This window comes from Acartia tonsa, chromosome 6 (genome assembly GCF_053477335.1).
Source record: "Acartia tonsa isolate MP-2025a chromosome 6, ASM5347733v1, whole genome shotgun sequence".
Taxonomy (NCBI): domain Eukaryota; kingdom Metazoa; phylum Arthropoda; class Copepoda; order Calanoida; family Acartiidae; genus Acartia; species Acartia tonsa.
The window spans coordinates 28,987,807-29,011,018 of record NC_137265.1 but is presented as its reverse complement, the minus strand read 5'-3'; the positions used below and the strand labels follow the sequence as shown (position 1 = coordinate 29,011,018).

General features: G+C 32.5%; 2 protein-coding genes across 2 annotated transcripts; one reads left to right on the top strand and one right to left on the bottom strand.

Annotated features, from left to right (window-relative positions):
* Positions 1 to 3,098: 3,098 nt before the first annotated feature.
* LOC145323050 (uncharacterized) lies at positions 3,099 to 7,246 on the bottom strand. Its single transcript, XM_080165436.1, has 3 exons — positions 7,161 to 7,246; positions 4,913 to 4,990; positions 3,099 to 4,770 (listed from the first exon to the last, which is right to left on the bottom strand). The coding sequence occupies exons 1-3, from the start codon at positions 7,244 to 7,246 to the stop codon at positions 3,099 to 3,101; spliced, it is 1,836 nt and encodes a 611-aa protein (XP_080021562.1).
* Positions 7,247 to 14,707: 7,461 nt separating this feature from the next.
* Positions 14,708 to 22,438, top strand: LOC145323335 (uncharacterized). Its single transcript, XM_080165761.1, has 8 exons — positions 14,708 to 14,783; positions 15,671 to 15,697; positions 15,911 to 15,960; positions 17,338 to 17,400; positions 20,740 to 20,809; positions 21,132 to 21,192; positions 21,292 to 21,344; positions 21,791 to 22,438. The coding sequence occupies exons 1-8, from the start codon at positions 14,769 to 14,771 to the stop codon at positions 21,860 to 21,862; spliced, it is 411 nt and encodes a 136-aa protein (XP_080021887.1). The 5' UTR covers positions 14,708 to 14,768; the 3' UTR covers positions 21,863 to 22,438.
* Positions 22,439 to 23,212: the final 774 nt, after the last annotated feature.

Below are 23,212 nucleotides of genomic sequence, written 5' to 3'. Positions count from 1 at the left end.
GTAAACAACTAACTTGGTACCTACGCCTGTCTTTCTCTCTCTCTCTCTCTCTCTCTCTCTCTATCTATCTATCTATCTATCTCTTTCTTTCTCTCTCTCTCTCTCTCTCTCTCTATCTTTCTCTCGCTCTCTCTCTCTCTCTCTCTCTATCTTTCTTTCTCTTTCTCTCTCTCTATCTCTCTCTCTCTCTCTCTCTATCTATCTCTCTCTCTCTCTCTCTCTCTCTCTCTCTCTCTCTTTCTCTTTCTCTCTCTCTCTCTCTCTCTCTCTCTCTCTCTCTTTCTCTCCCTCTCTATCTCTCTCTCTCTCTCTTTATTATAAGGCTTTACAACTTACTTTGTCCTATTGTTCATAGAAGATTTGTTTTGTTTTGTTAGTTATTGATGTTGTCATTCTTGTTTATTCTAAATTTCAAACTCGCTATCTCTGGTATTGGATTAAAGATATGGGTGAAAGAAAATAATGAACTACCACTTATTTGTATGCTATCTAAATTAGTAATTTCTACCCAAGGGCTAAATCTACTATGTAGACAACTTAGTACATTAATCCTGTTTATTATTTTCACTTAATTATTTTCTTTGTTCTACAGACTCAACAAATTTTTTTTCAAGGTCTTTAAAAAATTTGCTATTACCGTGCACTTTAAAGTGATTGAAAGTGACAAATAGAGCTCAATCCTTTATTAAGATATTTGTTTTATATAAAATTCTGAACTATGTTAAAGCATGCATGTATAGATTTGACAATAAAACAGTCAAATAGAAATCAATGAAGAATCCTCACTGTGAACCAGAAATCTACATTCAAAATCCTCACTGTCAAACAGAAATCTACATTCAATACTCACAGTTCAAAATCCACTCACAATCCTTAACATTCATAACAGAAATAGACACATAAATACTCAGTTCTAATTAGAAATCTACGCACAATCCTCACTGTTCAAAACAGAAATGCAAGCACAAACCTTAATGTGAAGCAGAAATCCACACAAACTCCTTACTGTGAAACTCATATTTACGGGCCATCCTCACTGATCAAAACAGAAATCTACGCACAATCCCCACTGTAAAACAGAAATCTACGCACAATCCCCACTGAGAAACAGAAATGCACGCACATTCCTCACTGTGCAAGCACATCTTGCAATCAACATGAAGCTTTTACCCTGACATTTCAACTTTTTTATCAGTTTGATTTCAACATTGGTTCATATGGGGACATTATATAAAATCTTCATTGTTTTTACCCTGGTTAGAATCTTCTTTACAACCATATTTCTATATCTGTTTTAGTCTATTCTAAAATAAACTTGAAATGAAAGAAAACATCGCTTTTTTCAAATCCTAAAAGACTAAGTTTTTTGTTTCTTTATTAGAATCTTAATAACCACTACACCGATTGGATTCTCGATTTAAGGGAAGCTTCTTATAGGCCCTATAATGACTATTTATTTTTGGTTAAGTCATGGATGGTTTTAGGCGACTTTTGTACTCAATTTTCTTCTGAAGCACAAAATGAGTTTTATGTTTTGTCCCTTGACCTTTATATTTAGGTTATTGTGGTGCACTCTTACTATATATTGCCTACAGGGATGAAATCTAGTATGCGCTAAAATGCGTTTTGTGTCCAATCCTTGTCGCTAAAATGCCTTCATTTCCAATTACTTACTGTACCTGTACCACTGTACCATCTCTTCATTCCTCTGGGGAACATAAGGCTTTGACAAGATTTTTCCATTCTCTCCGATACTGGGCTGTTTCCTCCACATCCTCCCAGGTTAGGTTGGCGTCCTCCAGCTCCTTCTCCATGGTCCTTTTCCAGGTTCCCTTGGGTCTTCCCCGCCTCCTGCTGCCTCCAGGCATCCAGCTAAGGGTTTGTTTTGGGATCCTACTACCATTCATTCTGAGCACATGTCCCAGCCAGCTCAAACGCTTATGTTTAATATCTGTGGAAACTGGTTGACTGTTTGTTCTTTTATAAAGATTTTTGTTAGATATAACCTCTGGCCAGTAAATTTTGCATATTCTTCTAAGACTCTTATTATGAAAAACATCTAACTTTTTCATATCAGTAACGTTATTCTTCCAGCATTCAGCACCATATAAAAGGACAGATTTGACATTACTATTATATATCCTTAACTTTGTTCTTTCACTATATTTGTTGGATTTCCAAATTGTTTTCAGCATAGCAAAGGACGTATTTGCCTTGTCAATTCTCGTTTTGATATCTGCACTTGCTCCTTCTGTTTGGTGAAGAAGACTTCCTAAGTATGTAAATTTTTGTACTTTTTCCACAGGAGTGTCGTCAATGGTAATTTGGTCAATGTTGTCTGAAGCTATATACATTGTTTTTGTCTTATCAACGTTAATTTGAAGTCCAGTTTTCTCTGCAAACAAGGCAAGATTGTCAGTTTTTACTTGTAGTTGTAAAATACTTTCAGCAAGTAGGGCAAGGTCGTCAGCAAAGTCAAGATCATGGAGGTCATCGTTTCCAATCCATTTTAATCCTTGATTATTTCTGTTTGCCTGTCTCATCACCCAATCTATTGTTATAAGGAATAAAATAGGTGAAATTATGCAACCTTGTCTAACACCAGTGTTAACTTCAAACCAGTCAGAAAGTTCAGTATTTAAATCTATACAGCATTCAAATTTTGTGTAAAATAGTTTGATTAATCTAACTATTTTCTCAGGGATTCCATAGCTTCTTAGTATGTTCCAGATGGCATCTCGACATATAGAGTCAAATGCTTTCTTAAAGTCCACAAAATTTATGAAAAGTGGTTTCTGGTATTCAGTAGCTTGTTCTATTATATTTCTTAATGCAAAAATTTGGTCTGCACAGCCCCTAAATTTTCTGAAACCAGCCTGCTCTTCTCTCAATATCTCGTCAATTTCTTCATCTATTCTGGAAAGCAGAACTTTACAAAAGACCTTGCTTGGCTGTGGTAGCAAAGTTATCCCTCTCCAATTATCACAGATGCTAAGGTCTCCTTTTTTGGGCAACTTAGTGATAACACCCTTGCACCAATCATCTGGGATCATTTCTTTATCCCATATAGCTACAAACATTTCTGTGAGATACTTGGTTTAGGTTTCAAGGTCAGCTTTGAGGATCTCTGCTTGTATTTGATCAATACCAGGTGCCTTGTTAGGTTTCATGGTTTCGATAGCTTTTCTTACCTCAGATTGGCTTGGAACATCAACTCTAATATTTAGATCGTTTTGGGCAGGTTCTGGGTTAGCAATATTATTAGGAAGAGGTCTATTCAATACCTCTTTAAAATGTTCAACCCATCTGTTAGCTTTTTCAATCTCTGTTGTAAGTATCTCGCCCTGTTTATTTTTGAGAGTGCTTGATCTTGAAGAATTTTTACCAGATAACAGTTTAGTGATTTTGTAGAGTTCTCTTGAGTTACCTTTCCTAGCAGCTACTTCTGCTTGGTTAGCCAGGTCTTCTACATAGTCACGTTTATCCTTTCTAGCACTTCTTTTGACAAGTTTATCTCTAACTTTGTATTCTTGTCTTAAAACTTGCTCAGTTTCATGTGAATTTGCTGTCAATATTTTAGATTTGATCTTTTTTCTATCTTCAATTTTATCCCAAGTTTCTTTTGATAGCCATGGTTTTGTTTTATTTTTCTTGTAGCCAATGATTTCTTCCGCAGTTTCCTGGTAGGCAGTTTTAAACTGTTTCCATTTGGATTCTACAACATTTCCTTCGTCAGGAGTATTTTCATTGTCTAGGTTTTCTTCTTCTAAAGCAGAAAAACGATTTTGTAGGGCTATTCTGAACTGATTAAGAACTTCAGTATCTTTTAACTTAGATACATCATACTTTCTAATTTGTTTTTTATCAGTTCTATCTGGATTTTTGAGTTTTAATTTAAGTTTAGCAGTTAGTAAATAGTGGTCGCTATTAACATCAGCTCCTCTGTACACTCTAACATCTTGTAGTGAACTTCTCCACTTTCTGTTAATAGTTATGTGATCTATCTGGTTCTTGGTGTTTGAGTCTGGGGAAATCCAGGTTTGTTTGTGGATTTTCTTATGGGGAAATATTGTACCACCTATAACCAAGTCATTGGTTGAACAAAGATCCACAAACCTCTGACCATTGTCATTTATAACGCCAAGTCCATGTTTGCCCATAATCCCTTCTTTGCCAGTATTATCTTCTCCAACTTTTGCATTAAGGTCACCATTTACCATGAGTACATCATGTCTTGGGACTAAGTCAACTTCACGTTGAAGGGCTTCATAGAAGTTATCTTTTTCCTCCTCTTCTGCTTGGTTTGTTGGTGCATAACACTGGATTACAGTTAACTTAGAGTATTTGGAGTTAAATCTGACTTTTAATAGTCTATCATTGATTGGTTTCCATTCCAAGATACATTTAGCATATTTCTTGCTAATTATCATGCCAACACCTCTAATAGAGTGTTTTTCATGACCAGAATATAAAAGTATAGATCCATCCTCTAGTCTTTCTCTTCCACTACCTACAAGTCTGCTTTCACACAATCCAAGGATATCGAGTTTGAAGCTATACATCTCTTTCAATATTTGGTTAGTTTTGGAGCAATCGCACATGGTGCGAACATTCCATGTACTTATCATGATGGTAGATTTAGGACCAAGTAGACTTCTCCTCGCATTCCTGACTTCCTCATATAGGCTTTCATCAGGGATGGTCATACGGTCATCAGCTTGAAGACCAAAGCCTGCCTGGGATCCTGCTTGTTCGTTGTTGTCATTGTTTCTTGTCAAAGTTTCATTAACTGTTGTTGTTTTCACTGGGAAGGATAGTTGGTCCTTCGCCAAACCCCCGAACTTGGAGGGCCAGGAGGAGCAGTCAGTCGGTTATTTCCCCAGGAGCCTGTTTGTTATGGTAGGACCTTTACAACGTAGCCTTCTGGTTCCTCAATAAGCTGTGCAGGTGGACCGCTTGCAGGCACTCCTCTTCCACCCATTTCCAATTACTTAAACAAAAATTATAAACTTATGAATCATATAGTCATATAACAGATGCAGGGACCAGGGAATGTTATTCTTACAAACAACTCAAAACAAAAATTCTTCACTTATTTCTTCCCCCCCCCCCTCTTCTTATCCACTTCCCTTCAGTTACATAAAACAAGTTTTACGCCAACTCTACGCTAACAAAATATTTAATTTTTGGTAATTTCAATTGAATTAATTGGCTGAATCACAGCCCATGGATAGATGTTATTTCATACTCAACGCAAAACAAGACTTTGAACTAATATCACAACTTGAATTTAAGATATTTTTTAATGGATATAATTATCCCATGGAATATTAGTTGCAATTTTGTTATATGTAATAGCTATTAGAAACTTTAAGCGATTAAAGTTTCAGGTTTTGACTGCGACTACAGATTGTTAAAAGTGCATCTTGCTGCAGCTGAGAATTAATTGATTGGTTTGATGAGGCTTAGGCGACAGCTGCAGCTTTGGTATGAGCTAAACAAAAACCTAGACGGATATAGGAGAGAATTTTTTGCTTTTAGTAACAGGCTTTAATGATGAATTGCGGATTTTTAAAAAATTCACCAATTGCGGCTGCACAGTCCGAGTTATTTTCGCGACACCTTTGGAGTTTTGACTTTTTTGCGCACTGGATGAAACACTAAATGCGCTTTCATACCACCAGTACTAAAACGCGTAGGAAACCAGGTATTGGGACTAAGATACTAAAGATGAAATTAGCACTGGTCTTTTAATCATATATAAAATAGGTATACCTGTCCAAACTTAGGTTAATGTTTTAAAAGGTAGGTATACTTAAAATTTGTTTATTTATTCCGTATTAGTTATAAATAAATAACATTTTTACTTTGAAGCGTAGAAAATATTTTTATTTTTAAGAGAAAGTCCATTATTAAGTTTTTTTTAAAAATGGTTTTGTTTATAATAGTTTTTGTCTATTATATTTCGCAGAACGTCTTAAATTAGTATCTACATTTCTTCAACAATTTTATTTGGTTTTATTTAGTTTTAATAAACTGATGAAAAAAGGTTTTAAAGCCTTCTTGATCCGATATTTTTAAAATCTTTATATTACACAAGCAGCTACGCCCTTTAGAGGCATCTATGGGCTTTTAATAAAGGGGGAGTTCGTTGAACCTCCCCTTTTCATTTTAGTTTTAAGTTAAAATTTTTTTGGCCGGTCAGTTTTTTCTTGGAGCGATTTCTCTCGGGAGCTTGGAGGTAGCAAAAAAACATTTAGATTACTAAAAGCTCCAATGTAAAGGTGAACCATATCTGTTCACTGGTTAGTGAGATCCTTTGGTATCTTTAAACTCATAGACCTCCTGTTACTTTAATATAAGGATCGATAAATCTTTAAATAAAGATTAGAGCAAAATTTAAGATACAATAAAAACTCAATTATATAACAAGCCCGCGGCTAAAGAGTGTCCTTTTACGCCGCGATGCATCTATGAAAAAGATGAAAGGATGACCTAAATAAAACAAAGAGAGTAAATACCAGTGCTCAGTGCTTTCTGCCCCATCTTACTACTACACTACTAGGAGCCCATAATACCGCATTTTCCATTTGAACCAATAATGTAAAACCTCAAAGCCTGTTTGTTATATGAAGTGGTAAGGGTTTGTGTTTGTATTTTAAGATCTCGCTACCCACAGAACAGATAAAGTTTAATCATTTTAGGGAAGCTTTATGAAGCACGCAGGTTAAACTCAGGCAATTTTTTACAATTCCAGTCTTTGGGGGGTTTTAGGCTATTTAATGTTCTATATAATGATTAAAGACATATACTTTTTCTATTTGAACGAGACTTTTTAAAACTAATTTTGGGTAAATTTTATGGTGTTGTTTAAAACTAAAATTTGGGGCCCAATTCCGAATGTTTCTCAAAGCGATTGAATAGCATAAAACTTGCATGATACTATTCTATGAAGTATCTTTTATAATAGAATCTAATTGATGCAACACAAATAGGATGGATGGAAAAAGGCCCATAAAGAATATACTAGAAATCACCAATTACATTGCATCACTGGCTTCTAGTTAAGGATAAAAGGTGAAAACACAACTTTTCATTTTACAAACGAGTTTTTAAACTGCAATTGCACTTTGGCAAATTACCCTAATTCGCCAACTTACCTCACATATTCCCCAACCCTTCTACGTATAAAAGAAAGGCTTTCAGCATTCATAGTTGTGTTTAACTGATTTCTTAACTGAAGCATGTTCGAATCGTCTTATACATTTCAAACCTTGTGGAGAAAAATTTAAAGATCTAAAAAGCTTGCAATCTTTGAAACAAAGTAACTTTATTGACATTATAAGTTTATCTTGGGGGCGATTTCTCCTAAGAGGATGGAGGTACCCTCTCCAAAAATAGTTTTAAACCTTCCCAGGACCTATGAGCAGCTTCAATGTAAAGGACAAGTTCTAAGTAAATATGTATAAAGAATTTTAATTCTTAATAATTTATAAAAACGGATTGTTGTTGTTTAATGTAATCCATTTTTTTTTAAATTGGGAGTCAATAGAAGGTCTACTGGCAAAAAGACTGATTTTGTCTGCACTTTTCCCCCTCAAGGTTGTACATAAAAATGCTTATATAACAGCATAGTACACAAAGGATCAAACAAAATATCTTTATACCCCAGATTTGAAAATTTTGAAAAAAAATAGTTAAAACGAGTATTATTCTATTTCAAAATAATGTATGTTCTTCTGCTTTAACCAATAAATTAAAAAGAAAAGATTATTAAAAGATTTGGGGAGGTTATTTTTTTATGAAGAGGTGGGAGGCGGGGTGGGCTAGCCGCTATGCTTCCATAGGAAATAATCCTTGGCAAATTCATCTAATGAACCCCCCCCCCCCATTATGTTGAGACTTTGGACTTTCGTAAATTACGGATTTATTTCTTGTCAAACTTAATTAGACCTATTTTAAATTATATGGCTTTGAAATTGTTTAATTCAAAATTACTTAATTTTTGGATTGATATTTATAAATCAAATTCAAGATTCCTTATCAAAATAAAAACAAGGATAAATATGTCCATTAGTAAAGTAGCAAAACTTTCTTTTCAGATTTCCGCGGATAGTAAAACTAAAATTTACAAGGTTAATTAGTTTTGTTGGCCCTGATAGGCCGAAGGCCCTGGTTAACAAAACTGGTTTAATTTAATGAATTTTGTATTATTCGTATAAAATTGTCTGTAATACAAAACGATACATGATTTTTAAGTTTGGCTTAAAACCAGCTCTAATTCAGCAGGTGTAACTGGTTTAAAAACCATACTGGAAATTATTTTATTTAGTTTGAATTATTCTTTATAGGAATAGGATGTTTTTCTTTCTATGTTTGTTTGTTTTTAAAGCTCTACTTGATATTTTTACAGTAAATCTTCTTATAGATCTTAAGCATAATGCATTAAGGCAGTGGGGTAACCTCTATACCTTTGAGTCCCAAGGGGCCTCTATAGGCGCAGCCACTTGTAGATAACAAATGAAAGAAAATGCAAGGTATTTGGATGGAATTTTGCATGTGTAGTGTTCTGTACAGACAGTGGACAAAACAGAAAGGTGAAAGTTGAAGTAGGACATTCCCATGTAATAGAGTAGCTGTACTGCTAAAAAGGACAAATCAATTGACATTTAGATTATGTTTATTGAATTTCAGAAAAAAAAGTCAGATAGACTGGTTTGAAATAATTGTATGCATTAACCTTTCCTTCTCTACCAATACTAGTGATAGCGCAGCTACTCTAAACTAAGAAATGCTTACTAATGGATTTTATAAAGTTATTCAGACAATTTAAAAAAGATAAGTATCTTTCCTAGATAATCCATGTTTTTTTGTATTTATTCATAACTTGCTTGAATTAATTATCATAAATATTTTTTGTTATAATATTCGATTCAATACTCTAAAGGGTTTAACCTAAATACGCAAAACTAGTGTAAAAATTAAACATCAGGTTATTAAATTTATTCTGATTATAATATGAATTTAAATTATCTAAGATAATGTTTTCTTAGGTAAGAATATTTTTTATTATTATATTACATTATTATAAACTAGCGGCTACGCCCCCTAGAGGCCTCTAGTGGCACTTTAAATGTTTTTTTGTTCAAGTCTCTACAATACCTGTTTATGTTGTTTTAAAGTCTCTTTTCAAGTCTCTAATATACCTAGCAATGTTGCGTTGAAGTCTACGAATATTTTTTTTTATTTTAGTGTGATTTCTTTTGGGAGAGTGGAGGTACCCTTCCCCAAAATAGTTATAAACCTTCCCGGGACCTATGAGAAGCTACTTTGTTAAGGAGAACACGATCGGTTCAGCGGTTAGCGAGATCCTTCGGTACACACAGACAAACACACATCCTGTTACTTTATTAGAAGGATTAGTTTAAACAGCAACTCAAAAAATGTTTTGTATATTAAATTTTAATATTTTTAATATTTACTCAGATAATTCTTTAAATACATATTCATTATCCATTAAAAAAGCATACTAATAATTTATTACTAAATTTCATCGTTTAAGACACAGTTAATTAATAATTATCTATTCCATTGTTTTATAGACAACTCTCCGCGGATATTAATCAGTTTCGAAGCCATACTGGAAAATGAAATATGAAGTCAGAATTTAACTTTTAGTGTATCTGTAAAACTTCTTAGAATAAATATTGTAAATTTAGATCCTTAATCAGTATATTGGACCAATGAGAACAGAATTCACTCACTCCTTCATGTAAAGTTAATTTTAACATACCATGGCCAAATTGTAAAGTAGCTTCACTGTAAATAACAGTCCCTTCCCTAATATTTCTAATTAAAATTATCTATTTTTTTCTTGTTTGGTAGCAATTCCTGGTTAGCAGTAATTTTATACAGGGAGGGAGGGGACTTTAGGCTGGGGACTTTTATTGAATTTTGATTGGTCGGTTTAATAAGGTGAGTGTCCAAACTAATTGTAATCTACAGAAGGGGTAATTTTGTGTATCATCATTAAGGGTTGTATATAAATTTATCGTTCAATGTCTTATCCCTTTAGATCCCTAATTGTTATATGCGTAGCAACTATATAAATTACAACTTGATGTATGTCTGTGTGTGTGTGTGTGTGTCTGTACGTAGCGAAGCCTCACGTTAACCCAGGGAGGTAGGGGACATATATATATAGTCCATTGATAATATCATTTCAAATAGTATTAAAGTATGATGATATCATAATAGTACGTACACTCATAATTATGTCAAACAAAATTACCTCTTCTGATTATTTTACGAGAAAAAAAGTGATGACACTGCTTGAGTTTATACCAACCAATCATGACTTGATAAAAGTAACCAACCCGTTTAAACTAACGAATTTTTTATCCTTGCAATTAATAAATGGATGTAAAATCTATATGTGGGTTAAAAAAATATTTGTATTTCATGTTAATCTTAATAGTATGCAAGATTTACAAGCGTAATTGTTTCCATAAGTAGTGCAGCAATGATAAACTAAGAAGGTTTTATAAAAGAAAATATTCATATAAAAGTAACAGTACTGACTGTCTTTAGCTAAGGATCTTGATATCCGCTGGACCGATATGGTTTTCTTTTACATTGAAGTTTCTTACAGGTCTAGGAAATATTTGTAACATTTTTGAGGAGGTATTCGTGTATAGAAAAATTTGTTGTTAAAAAAGTAGAAAAATCAACATGTTTAAAATGGACGTACGGACATTCTGGTAATGATTATAGAGTTGCTACGCTTTCTAAATCATACCCAACTACTACAGGAATCATCATGCAAAGTTTGAAATCGATAGGACAATTCTAACATGCCTAAATTAACGAATAAAAGCTATCTATCTCGGACGGACGTACGGACGGACGTACGGACGGACGGACGTACGGACGGACGGACGGACGGACGGACCGACCCTAATTATAGAAAAGCTTCGCTTTAAAAAAAATTAATTACTGGCCTCTCATCCCAAATAATATATATTTATCTTTTTTTAAAATCACAAATTGAAAATAGACGGTCGACTTACCCGCAAGTATCCCTAGGCCCCTAGGGGCAAAGCCGCTATTAAATTAATAAAGAACAAGATAAAAATTACACACAGTAAATCAAAAAGAAATATTATTTTCAAAAAATCGTTTAAAATGACTTAACCGTGCGATATTTTTGTAAGGTATATAATTTTTAAATCTGCAAATAAATCCAAAAAATTGTTTTCAATTTGAATATCTATAGATGGATCGATGAACACACAGAAGCACTACATTATTGTAGAGAGGCTGCGCTATCAACAACCTTTTACACTGATCTAATAAGATAAACTTTAGACACTTAGGCAGTGCTCCAAACTAAATAATCCTTTACAACAAAGTAATTAAATGTATGTTGTGTATTAAAATATAATAAATCAAGTATTCTGTACCTGGACCAGCTTTGTTGGCGTCATGTGCCCGCTATATTCCTACTGGTAGCTTAGATACGGTACAGAACTGGTTTTTAACCAATGTAATTTAATAGGACTCGGGGCCTGTGAAAATATTATTAAGAAAGTTTTTTCTTGCATAATTTAAATTTTTTAAATAAAAAAAAACAAAAGTTTTGTTATTTTGTAACCCTTCTCACTAAGAATATACATTATACAAGCATTATTTTTTCTAATCCCTAAATCATGCAGTGTTTATGTTTGTTATGCTGTACTACCGGCGTTTAACCACTAAAAAAATCCTGTAACACTAAAAGGTAGTTTTGTTACATAAATTGTGTGCGAAGATAATCTATAACTGTATGTATCTGTAGGTTTTATATTCCTTGTGAATGTGTTTAATTATATAATATCATGCTCCAAATACCATTCATTTAAAATATAATGGCTGTGGCTGATTTCATGTTCTAGCCACGCAGCTTAGAATCTGCGCAGTTGGTTTCGGCTGATACTTCAGTTTTGTCTAAGTTGTTGAATGTGTATCACAGGGACAAAACGCCGCTTGGTCAAATGGCTGCGGCTGAGTGAGGCTCAGAGTGACATTAAACCGTAAAGTCACAAAATAGCAATCCATGCCTACAACGTGTAACCCATCTGCTAGTTATCAGGGTATATCTCATTCGAGTATGAACCAAAATGACATTCTAAAGATGTTTTCTGTCCGTCTGTCTAAAAATAAGATATCTTTAACCGGTGTACCGCCAATCCTATACTTTTCAGGGAATATAATTATAGATACTGGTCCTAAGAAAAATGTTAGTAAAAATATGTGGTGAAACTTATCTAGATGCTTGAGGCGAAGCCACTAATTTAGTTATAAGAGAATGATTTTATTTCTTTAGATTTAAGGTTTCGTGATTTGGTAAGGATTTATTATTTGATATGTTTATACTTGATATGATAAAATTTCAAAATTATAGCTCTTACTTATCTTATTTTATAAGTCTTATTAATGGATACTTTATTTGGAAGATTAGTTTTCAATATTTTTCCTTTTCTCAGAAAGATTTGATAACTTAAATCTTAATTTAAAGCTACAATTATATATCTTTAAGATTTTCAAAGCTATGAATATAAGACGTAAGGACTCAATGTTAAACGAAAAATTATAAGAATATATTCATGAAATATAAAAATAACGAATTCATAAAATCCTTTTAATAAGGTAACCGGATCTTTGTATGTCTGTACCGAAGAATCTCGCTAACCGCTCAACCTATATGGTTCTCCTTTAATGGGTAGCTTCTCATAGGTGTCCCAGGAAAGTTTATAAATATTTTGGGGGAGGGTACCACCAACCTCCCAAGAGAAATTGCTCCTAAAAAAATTACCTTAAACCCCCCCCCCCAAAAAAAAAACAAAAATTTAAAACTATTTAGGCCGCTATGGGAGTTGCCGCAATTTTTTCACGAAATGTGATTTTTCTTTAAATAGCTCTTTTAATCTTTTACTTATCTTTTTTTCTTTAAATAATGAATAGGAGTATGATAGTTTTTTTAGCATAATATTTAGCTAACTTTGGATGCATTCTAGTCTTGTTTATTGTTTATATACTTTAGCCTAGATAGATAATTAATAAAATAATTTAATAGTTGCACCGCTACTCTATAACGAAGGTATGTCCTCTAAATTAATATAGGATACACGTGGAATATTGATAGAGGAAAAACTGTTGTTTATGTAGCTTGCTAATATGGATCCTCAGGGGAGGGAATGGGGTAAAGGAGGGAGTATCGTTATTTTAGCCAACTGCAAACATTATCTCTTCAGAGCACATGAAACTCTGGTGCTCTGCTTAGCTTCTTATGGATACATTTTTTCCTGTTAATATTTTAAGTTTGATAAGAATATTTTTACAGTGTGTAACATGAGTGAACTCAAAAAGGAAGATACTGGTACTATACACGGTAAAATGTTCTTGGGATTGATTATTTCCAACAACAACAAAAGCACCTTGATCTTTAAGGCTGTAAGCAGACAAACTGCAGATTGAACATTTTATATAAGAATTGGCCATAAAATGATCTAAAATAGCTATGGTCCAATTTTGCAGATAGAAACTGGATAAATAAAACGTACGCAAAAACTATTTTTCGCGCATTTGTGTAAGCCGCGAGATACCTGTGTATAATTATCTAACATAATAAAGATCTACATAAAAAGATAAGACATTAGTAAATTCAAATTCCCCACTGTTATATTCTCATGCTAGATAATATAAACTTATATGATCAGTTGCTCTATACAAATCTTTATCTAAACAATTATATAAATATTAAATCTAGTATATCAAGAATAGTTATTTGTGTATTGCATTTTCTGTTATCCTTCTTTCCGTTAAGATCTCGCTAACTGAGTAACTGAATGAGTTCTCCATTTTGTGGAAGCTTAAGATATGTCTTGGGATAGCTTTAAGTATAATGGGTTGCAAGAGGCGTAACCACTAGAAGCTAAGATAACTAAAATATCAAGCATTTTTTACCTTTATATTGATAACTAGCGGCTACGCCCCCTAGAAGCTTCTAGGGGCACTTGAGGAGGGGGTAGCAGAATTTTATAACCAAATTTTTATCTTAGATTTAAAAAGAAAAAGTAAAATAATTTCCTTTTTGGGGGGAGGCGATTTTTCTTGGGAGGTTGGTGATACCCTCCCCCAAAAGAGTTATAAACCTTCCCAGGACCTTTGAGAAGCTACCCTGTACAGCAGAACTCGATCGGTTCAGCGGTTAGCGAGATCCTTCGGTACAAACATACACACAAAACACACAGACAAACAGACATCCTGTTACTTTATTATAAGGATTTCCCAACAAACGAGAGACATTGATTTTATTCCTGGTTTACTTTTAGTGAAAAGAAGGATGCTGCTTATAAAAAAAATTAAGTTTTCAAACATTTAAAAAAGATGTACGTGTGAAGCAGCTTATAGTGCCTATAAAAAATACGTCATACAAAACAAATGACCAATGATTTTAATGGACCAATGGTAAAATAAATGCTGGCCCATCATTGGTTATTTGCATTGTATGACGTCACTTTTATACACACTATAAGCTGCTTCGTAACGTGTTTCTTCTTCCGTTTAAATTATTTACTTATTTATTCAAATGGTATAAACTAAAAGGGTGTAGAAGGGGGTTGGATATTATATGCCCTTAAATCATATGTTAAGTTAGGGCCGAAGCCACAAGATCAATAAAAATTAATTCCTCCTACAATCTTTTTCAGAATTTATATAAGCTCATAATGTCTACTATTGAAGTGAGTCTAAATTTTATCTTAACATTTATTAAAAATAAGAATTACATTGATAATTTAAACTTATTCTAAATCAAATAACAATTTCTACGATATTAAACAAAGATGTTTCACAAGGACGTCTGCTTTTTTAAGTAGCGTAGCACAAAAAAACATAGATTAATTGAACAAATGGACAAAATAAGTTTTAATGCAATAATCATTAACCAGCCTCTCACCTTTTATTGGAGCTTAGAAACTAATGTTTCCTCCACTCGTTTCCAACAGACTTATGGAAATAACTTTGTTCAAGAATGGAAAATTGAGCCATATGAGAACAAATCATTGGGGAAAGAGCTTGCACAGGATTAAGCCGTGGGGGTGGGGTGTATTTTTTAGGGGATGAAATTTTCATTTTTAACGGTTATGTTGACACACCCTTATGGTCAAGGATGATTAAATTTAGAGAGTAAAGGGTTTGACACTCATTTTCTGACAAAATCTGTCAGTACGGGAAATTTACTCTTAAAAAGATGCTTCGCTATTAAAATATAAGTTTTTGAAAATTTAAAGATTTAAGTAAGTAGATTATCTTTTTTATATATATCTTCTGTTATAAAACAAGGCCTTTAATTGTCATATATTTTAAGTTTTTTATTAAAGTTTTAAGATTGTAAATTCTACTGACAAATTGTGATTTTCTCTTTATTTTTATCTAAAGCTTAAGATCTCAACAACTACTGTACCGATTAGGTTTTCTATTTCAGGTAAGCTTCACATTGGTACTGTGGTGGTTTAGGCTATTCTATGTTCATTCATTTATTTATCTACAGACATATTGATACTAATTAACAATTACACATACAATATACAGTTTATGCTATAAATAACTAATAATATCAATATTTTAGGAATCCAAAGGAGAGAGCGCAACTGAGGTAAATAAACAAGGACGATTACGTCGAATATTATGGAAATTATATAAAGTACCACTAAAGTCCCACCCCTCCCCCTTGAACGATATTTTTATTACTGCGGAGGGGGGGTACTATGTAGTACCTACGTAATAAGCATTTGATTTCAAAATAATGGATTTTCTGTGCTTTACTTTAAGGAAACCACCTAAAATTCATATGTTTATTTGATTTTAGTCTGATGTTTCTGATTACCCGGACTACACACCTATTTCTAAATTAACCAGGTACACTATTATATAATAAGCCGCGCTATTCGTAATGTTGTTATCCTTGTTAACAGTGCAGCTTATCTAAACTTAAGCCCCCTATACAACCTTAGATAAAAAGCTCCAATAACTATTACTTAATCAGAATCAAAATCATAAATTAGCTATAAATTAAAAGGATTTTTTTTGTTTAAGCTGTTAATTACCATTGGATTTACTTGTCCTAGTTTTGTCTTATTTCTTATCTTACAAATACTGTTTAGCTTCTTATTATTGAAAAAAATAATGCAGTTAAGTAACAAGTTTATATTCCTTATACTAAAGTAACAGGATGTCTGTGTGTCTGTGTATCTGTGTGTCTGTACCGAAGGATCTCGCTAACCGCTGAACCGATCAGGTTCTCCTTAACAGGGTAGCTTCTCATAGGTCCCGGGAAGGTTTATAACTATTTTCTTGGGGGTTGGGACACTCCCAACCCCCCCCCCCAAATTAAAAAAAAAAAATTTTAAATCTAAAATAAGAAATTGGGTATTAAATTCGACTCTCTCCTTAAGTGCCCCTAGAGGCCTCTAGGGGGCGTAGCCGCTAGTTATTATTAAAGTGAATAAATTCAAAAAGCATTTACTCAGATATTATGTAACATATTTTGATATACTTGAAAAAAAATTATATAGTTGTCATCTTGTTTTGTATTGTATAATTCCTTGATATCAAATTATCTATCTATCTGAATATCATTTTCGTTTATACACAGGTATTGTTTATTAGTTCTTGTCTCTACAAATGTTTTTAATTCTTTTATTGGTTTGCTACGTTGATGATTATCATCCTAGTTTTCTCTTACTGTTATTTTTAGTGATAAAGTTACTCTAAAATTCACTTTGCCTGTCCGTCTGTTAGCCAGTCAGCAATGCTATCTTCTAAATATGATCTTTGCAGTTGATATTCATGAGCCAAAGCGGCTAAAATTTTTTTGTGAAGATTCCCCATACCGTTGAACAGTCTATTCCAGTATATTATTTACTTTGTCCGTCTGTAGGTTTGTCATACTAGACAGCGTATAGTGCCGCCAAAAAATGACGTCATACAATAAAATGACCAATGAGAGACCAGTATAAATTTTATCAGTGGTCAACTACAATGTATACCGGCCTTTCATTGGTCATTTTATTGTATAATGTCATTTTTTATGCACTTTACGCTGTTTCCTGTCAGATATTCTACAAAATATAAAGTTTTAAGCATGGAAAAGCATAACTTTTTAAAAACAAATTCATTCTTTATTTTTGACCACTGAGCATCTGCTTTTTAAATTACTTTGTCCGTGTTTCCATCTAGAATTTTTTTCTTTTATGCTACTTTTTTGATGTTGTCATCAATATTTTAATATTTCAGTTCAGATTTAATGCAACTGCAAAACAAGAAAATGGTGAAACACGATCTTCTTCTAAACAATAGGTAAATCATTTTTATAAACTTTATAGGGGAGAAGAAAGGGTCGTAAATTAATTCAATCCAAATCTCCAACCGATTGCTGGATACAAAAGTTCTTAAATTGGTGTTCCAGCACCCAGAGAGAGAGGGAACAATGGGCTGTTTATTAGACTAGTCCCCAAAGTTTTATAATAACGTTTACTTATTCGTTAGCTTCACCACTTTGGAGACTTTAGTGAATTTTGGTTTGTTGGTTAGTTAAGTTGGTTAAGTTAAGTTTTCAAACGTTTCAGCCACTAATTTTAATCCACAGAAGGCTTAATTTTGTGTATCATCATTGGGGATGTACTTCAATTTATCGGCCAATGTCACATCCCTTTAGATCCTTGACCAGAACCATACCTTTCAAAGGAAAGTGCATGATCACTTAAAATATCATCCTTCAGACAACCAACTATGCTTTTGAATGCATCATCTCTTTTTTAAAAGTTATATAAAATATTTTGCTTTTGTTGGCCAATCAAAAAATCCTCCGCAATCTAGAATATCATTTTTAACAAACATGACAACATCCATAAGTAGCGAAGAATGAAAAATCATGAATTGAAAAATGGACAAATAAAATTAATAGCAGATGTGAATATATTGAGAGAAAATTACGAAAACTTTTATATGCGTTTTTAATGTTTTAAAATCTTATATTTCATCAGCTCAAGTAAATTATATACCGGATGCTTATTGGTATATGCAATCTTCACAACAAATTTTCAGCCGTCTATCTTAAATAGCAGCTAGGAAAGTTACATTTCTAGATGGACGGACAGATAAGCATACAAAATGAATCATTGTCAAATTCTGCCCTCTTCAGCATAAAGTATTTCACTAAAAGTTTCATGACATTTCGTTTGTGCTTTATTCAGCTTTTAGTATGTAATATGTGTCATGCACTTTTTCAATGGAGAAAAGTGCATTCAGTTTTTATATTTTTATTAACCTTTTTAACCTTTCTTATTATAGTTATAGTACACTAACCAATTCATTTTTATTCAAATTATTTTTTTCAAAAACAAGCCCTTCTTTTAAATACTAACTTTTCTGCTGTAATTATTGGTACAGCGTTACTTATAAGCCTGGTGTATTTTTTTGGAGTAATGCTGAATGTTTGACATAATGACGAATCAAATATTAGACAAATTATTAACTTTAAAAGTTTCTCAATAAATGTCAATGCATGCTAACCGGCTTAACAGGGACATCATATTTAGTCGAAGGGGAAACTGAGTAAAAGAAAATATGCGAACAGAATTTTCATTTCACGTCAAACAATAACAAAATAACAGAGATATCTAGAAGGGAAATTTGTTTATCGTCACTTGGGATGTACATCAAATTATTTTCAATGTCTTATCAATTAAAATCCCTGTACCTTCACCTCACAAATTTGTATTGCCATGATTGTTAGTAGAATAGATCCATAGTACAGATGTAAAAACTACCTGCCCCCTTTTCCCAAGGAATTTTTTCGTCTGCTAGAAAATTGTTTATTAACCCTTCCACATCTAATGATTTACTCTAATGTTATTAGTATAGTTTCTCTACAATTAGGTTTTGTCCGTCTTTTAATAAGCACTATTCTATATTCAAATTAAGAGCGAAGAAAGTTAATGAATGTTAAGGATTGAGAATTAAAGTGAATTAAAATTTCTACTCTAATAACACAAATCTGTACACCCTTGCTTTACAGGCACGAACACTAATAGAGTAGCTTCGCTACAAAATTTTGTATTTAAATGGATATTTCAACTACGATTTTTATTTGTCGGAACTCTATGTTTATGGTAGATATTGTTGACACCTTTTAAAAGTTGACTTTTTAATGACAATTGCATATAATAACAACAATAAAATAAGTACAAGTATGTTCAAAAGCGCAGCAACATTATATTTATATTGGAGAAAATGGTATTCATTTAGGTATAGCATCCAGGGAAGTAGGGGACATTGGGCTCTTTATTACACTGGTCCCAAATGTTTCATAATCACGTTCTCTTATTCGTTGGCACAAAAACTTTGGGCACTTTAATTGAATCATTGAGTACTCAAACGTTTCAACCACTCATTGTAATTTACAGAAGGAGTAATAATCATCATTAGGGAAGTACATCATTTTATCGACCATTGTCTTATATCTTTAGATCCTTGTATAGCATCTAACTACCTAGGGTTCTTGAAGTTTTTCATTGGTTTGTAATGATATTAGAGTTGTTTTAGAAATATTGGAAGGCTTTGTCCTCAAAATTGATTAAATGAAGCGAAACTAAAATTAGAGACATACCAAATTAATAGAATTGCTGCGCATCAAAAAAAAATATAAAGAAAATTAGATAACAGAGAGAGAGAGTGAGAGAAAAATTTGGCTTGTTGGCAAAATAGATTCATTGATACAGGGATAGGACAATGACAAACGAATAATTTTACCCTAAATTTTTACGTGAAAAAAAAACTCTACAGTTGGTAGTTCGTATTGGGAAGGATTGTATTTTCAAATTGTCTTCTCCCACCCTGAAATTTATGACATTTTCATAGTTGTGCCTATCATAAAAATAGATTGCCTAATTAGTATAAAGAATAAAAAATGATCATTATATTCCTAAAACTCTTTACACCACTTAATTATTTATTCTATTTCTCTTGTGAAGGCGGAGGTATCCTCCCCCAAATAGATTTAATTCCTAAGCTTTGGGCCTATAATTAGCTTTCTTGTAAAGGGAACTGTATAAGTTTAGCAGTTATCAAAATCGTTCGCTACGGTTAGATAACCTGCTACTTTAATATTTTTAAAAGCGAAGCTTTTCTATAATTAGGGTCGGTCCGTCCGTCCGTCCGTCCGTAACGGATAGCTTTTTTCGTTAATTTAGGCATGTTAGAATTGTCCTATAGATTTCAAATTTTGCATGGTGATTCCTTTAGCAGTTAGGTACGATTTAGAAAGCGTAGCAACTCTATAATCATTACAAGAATGTCCGTACGTCTATTTTAAACATGTTGAATTTTAACATCAAATTTTTATGTGATCTAATCATCGGATTGATCTGATTTTTGGTATATTGATTCCTGGGACAACAAAGTATAATGTAATAAACGAAGCAACTCTATAATCAAGTCCTAAAAATGTAAGTATGTCCATAAACATTATCCTGTATCAAGCAGTTTTTTAACAAATTTACTTACAATTTTGCTTTGACTCTTATAAATTTATATTAGGATTATTCAGTTCTGAAACTATACAAGTGTTAATGTCCCTTTGTCCTACCGTTTCAGTGCTTCGCTTTTATGGATGTTGTCATCCTTGTTTTATTTCAGATTATCGGAGAATAGACACAAATCAGAGCTTCACCAAAGAGCAAAGAAATTAAAACATCATTATAAAGAGGTAAACTGTATTTTAGAATATCATTAAACTGCGCGGCTAGAGACCCGACTGAAGAGCACGATTAAAATAATTAAATTTGATTTGATAAATAAATATAAATGTAACAGGATTTCTTTGAGTTTGTCTGTCTTATTTGATCGAAATATCTTGCTAACCCCTTAACCGATATGGTTCTCCTTTACATTATAGCTCTTATAGATTCTTGTTAAGTGTATAAATATTTGGGGGAAGGGTACCACCACATTCCAGAGAGAAATCAACCCAAAGAAAAAAAACACCCCCCCCCCCCTAAAAATTCAATTAAAAACTGTACATATTGTAGGTTGATGCATGTGACAAAATTATGGCCTATGGTTTCATTGCAATCATATTTCTACTAACAGGTAATATCTCTTATACGGCTATGCCTAAAAGCTATCCATCACGGTCGCACAGAAAATGTAGAAAAGCACAGCTTTTAACATTAAAATGGTTTTTTTTAGGCTTCTATTGGTTCATTATGATTTTCAGCCAGGAGATTAAACAGACTTTTCAGGTTATTTTCATACTAGCAGGATGTTTGTCTCACTGTGTCCTTACTGCGAAATATTTCGAACTATATTAAATTACCTGCTCCCCTCCACCCTGGACCCAAACCTATAAACCCTTTCCCCCAAAAGAAAAAAACAATGTCCACGAGTACAACTACTCTACATGCTTTATTTGTTGGTCTGTGGATCTGTAATTCTATTCTTAATCTCTTTACAGCCTTGTCAATTCATTTTTTGTTAGCCTTGAGGGACGGATTTTATGATTTAAAAAATTTAATTTAATATATCTTTTACGACATAATTGTGACTTAGAACTGTTTTTTTACGGACTTGACGAAAAATAGTTACTTTTTCTCTTAATATGCATTTTTTTCAATCGAGCTTTTAAACTTTTGAGTATTATATTATCTAGTTATGAGCGAAGCTAGTATATAACTATTGTTTATTTAAGGAATATCACATCATTGGCCACGCATTTGTGTATGGTTCTATTCTTCTTGGTGGGCTCAATATTCTATTGTAAATAAATAAATTCATCTTCGTTCATATTTGATAAATATGTAAGATTAAAACAAGGATAAGTATCTTTTTAAGTAGTGCAGCAATATAAAGCTTTCTTAAACTGAACTATCCTTATTATATAATGTAATAATTGTTTTATTTGTCCCTTGGGATCTTGCAAATCCCTAAACTGATTAAATTTATCATTTTGGAGAAGCTTCATTTGGGTCCAAGAATGGTTTCAGGCTATTTTTCTTTCCCCTTAAATACTGAGATGAAGAAAGATAATATTAAACATTGAAAATTGTTAGAGAAACATTGGGCATAAATTGTTGTTTCCTTTCAATAATCAAAGGGAACTAATAGGCGACTTGTTACTTTTAAAAAACGTATAGTTATAGAGTAGATTCGTTTCTAATTGTTTCAAATTTAAATTTTATGAACTCATAATATTATCATTAAAAATATTTTTAAAATTATTTAATTATGAAGAAAATTGTATATGATTTATGTTTTGAGTAATATTTTTGTGATACAGATTATTTTTTATAATAGTTGTAATGAAGTTAGCAAATTAATGTTTCAATATATCTCATAAGTAATACTTTGTGGATTTTCTAATTACGCCCTTATTATTTTCAAACTGGAATTTTATCAAAAAATTATCACGCAACCTATTTTACATATAAAATTGAGTATTTTCTCTGTTTTTTGAAATAAAAAAAAATATTTAAACAACTTTTTATTAAAAGAAAATATTTATTATAATATTTTATACACCACTGTGTAATAAAAAATAAGTTTTTATATTGGAATTTTTTTAAAATTTAATATGAAGATATGGTCAATGAGAATTAAAACGTGATTGTCAGTTCATATAATATTAAAGTTTCTTACTTGATCGGAAGTCAGTGATGTTGAGTTGAGGTCAGCCTTGATCGTCCGACCCTGTTAGACTGATCGGTTGACCGCTGCTCCGCCCCTTTACCTTTGAGTTGGCGATGCCGTTGTTCGCTCGTCACTCCAAAAACCATTGAAAATTCTCGCCATACAAAATGTCAGCTTGAGATTTGAAATGTCAGAAACTTCCATCAAACTGATCTCACCCGAGGTGATTGGTCATTATTTTTTAGTTTCTACGTCGCTCAAGAATATTTTAAAGTTTTATTGTATAGTATTATAGACAGCTTTCTGCGGATATTAAAATAATAAAAAAAATTATAGAATTGAAACCAGGTTTGTAAGCCCCAAAGGGGACTAAGGCCCTAGCTAGCAAAATTGGTTTCAATTTATTATGGAGCGATGGTACTATAAGTTTATAGACATGCTCATTGCCTTCTCATTCGTTGACTCAAAAAAGTAAGATACTTTT

Excerpts from the sequence above, each read along its gene's own strand:
- LOC145323050 (XM_080165436.1), bottom strand. The coding sequence starts at position 7,246 with ATGCTTCAGTTAAGAAATCAGTTAAACACAACTATGAATGCTGAAAGC. Across the intron at positions 4,991-7,160 it reads AGGGTTGGGGAATATGTGAG|TAATTGGAAATGGGTGGAAG; the intron begins GTAAGTTGGCGA and ends TTTTTGTTTAAG. Across the intron at positions 4,771-4,912 it reads AGGAACCAGAAGGCTACGTT|AAACAATGACAACAACGAAC; the intron begins GTAAAGGTCCTA and ends AACTTTGACAAG.
- LOC145323335 (XM_080165761.1), top strand. Across the intron at positions 20,810-21,131 it reads TAAAACATCATTATAAAGAG|GTTGATGCATGTGACAAAAT; the intron begins GTAAACTGTATT and ends TACATATTGTAG. Across the intron at positions 21,345-21,790 it reads AGATTAAACAGACTTTTCAG|GAATATCACATCATTGGCCA; the intron begins GTTATTTTCATA and ends TGTTTATTTAAG.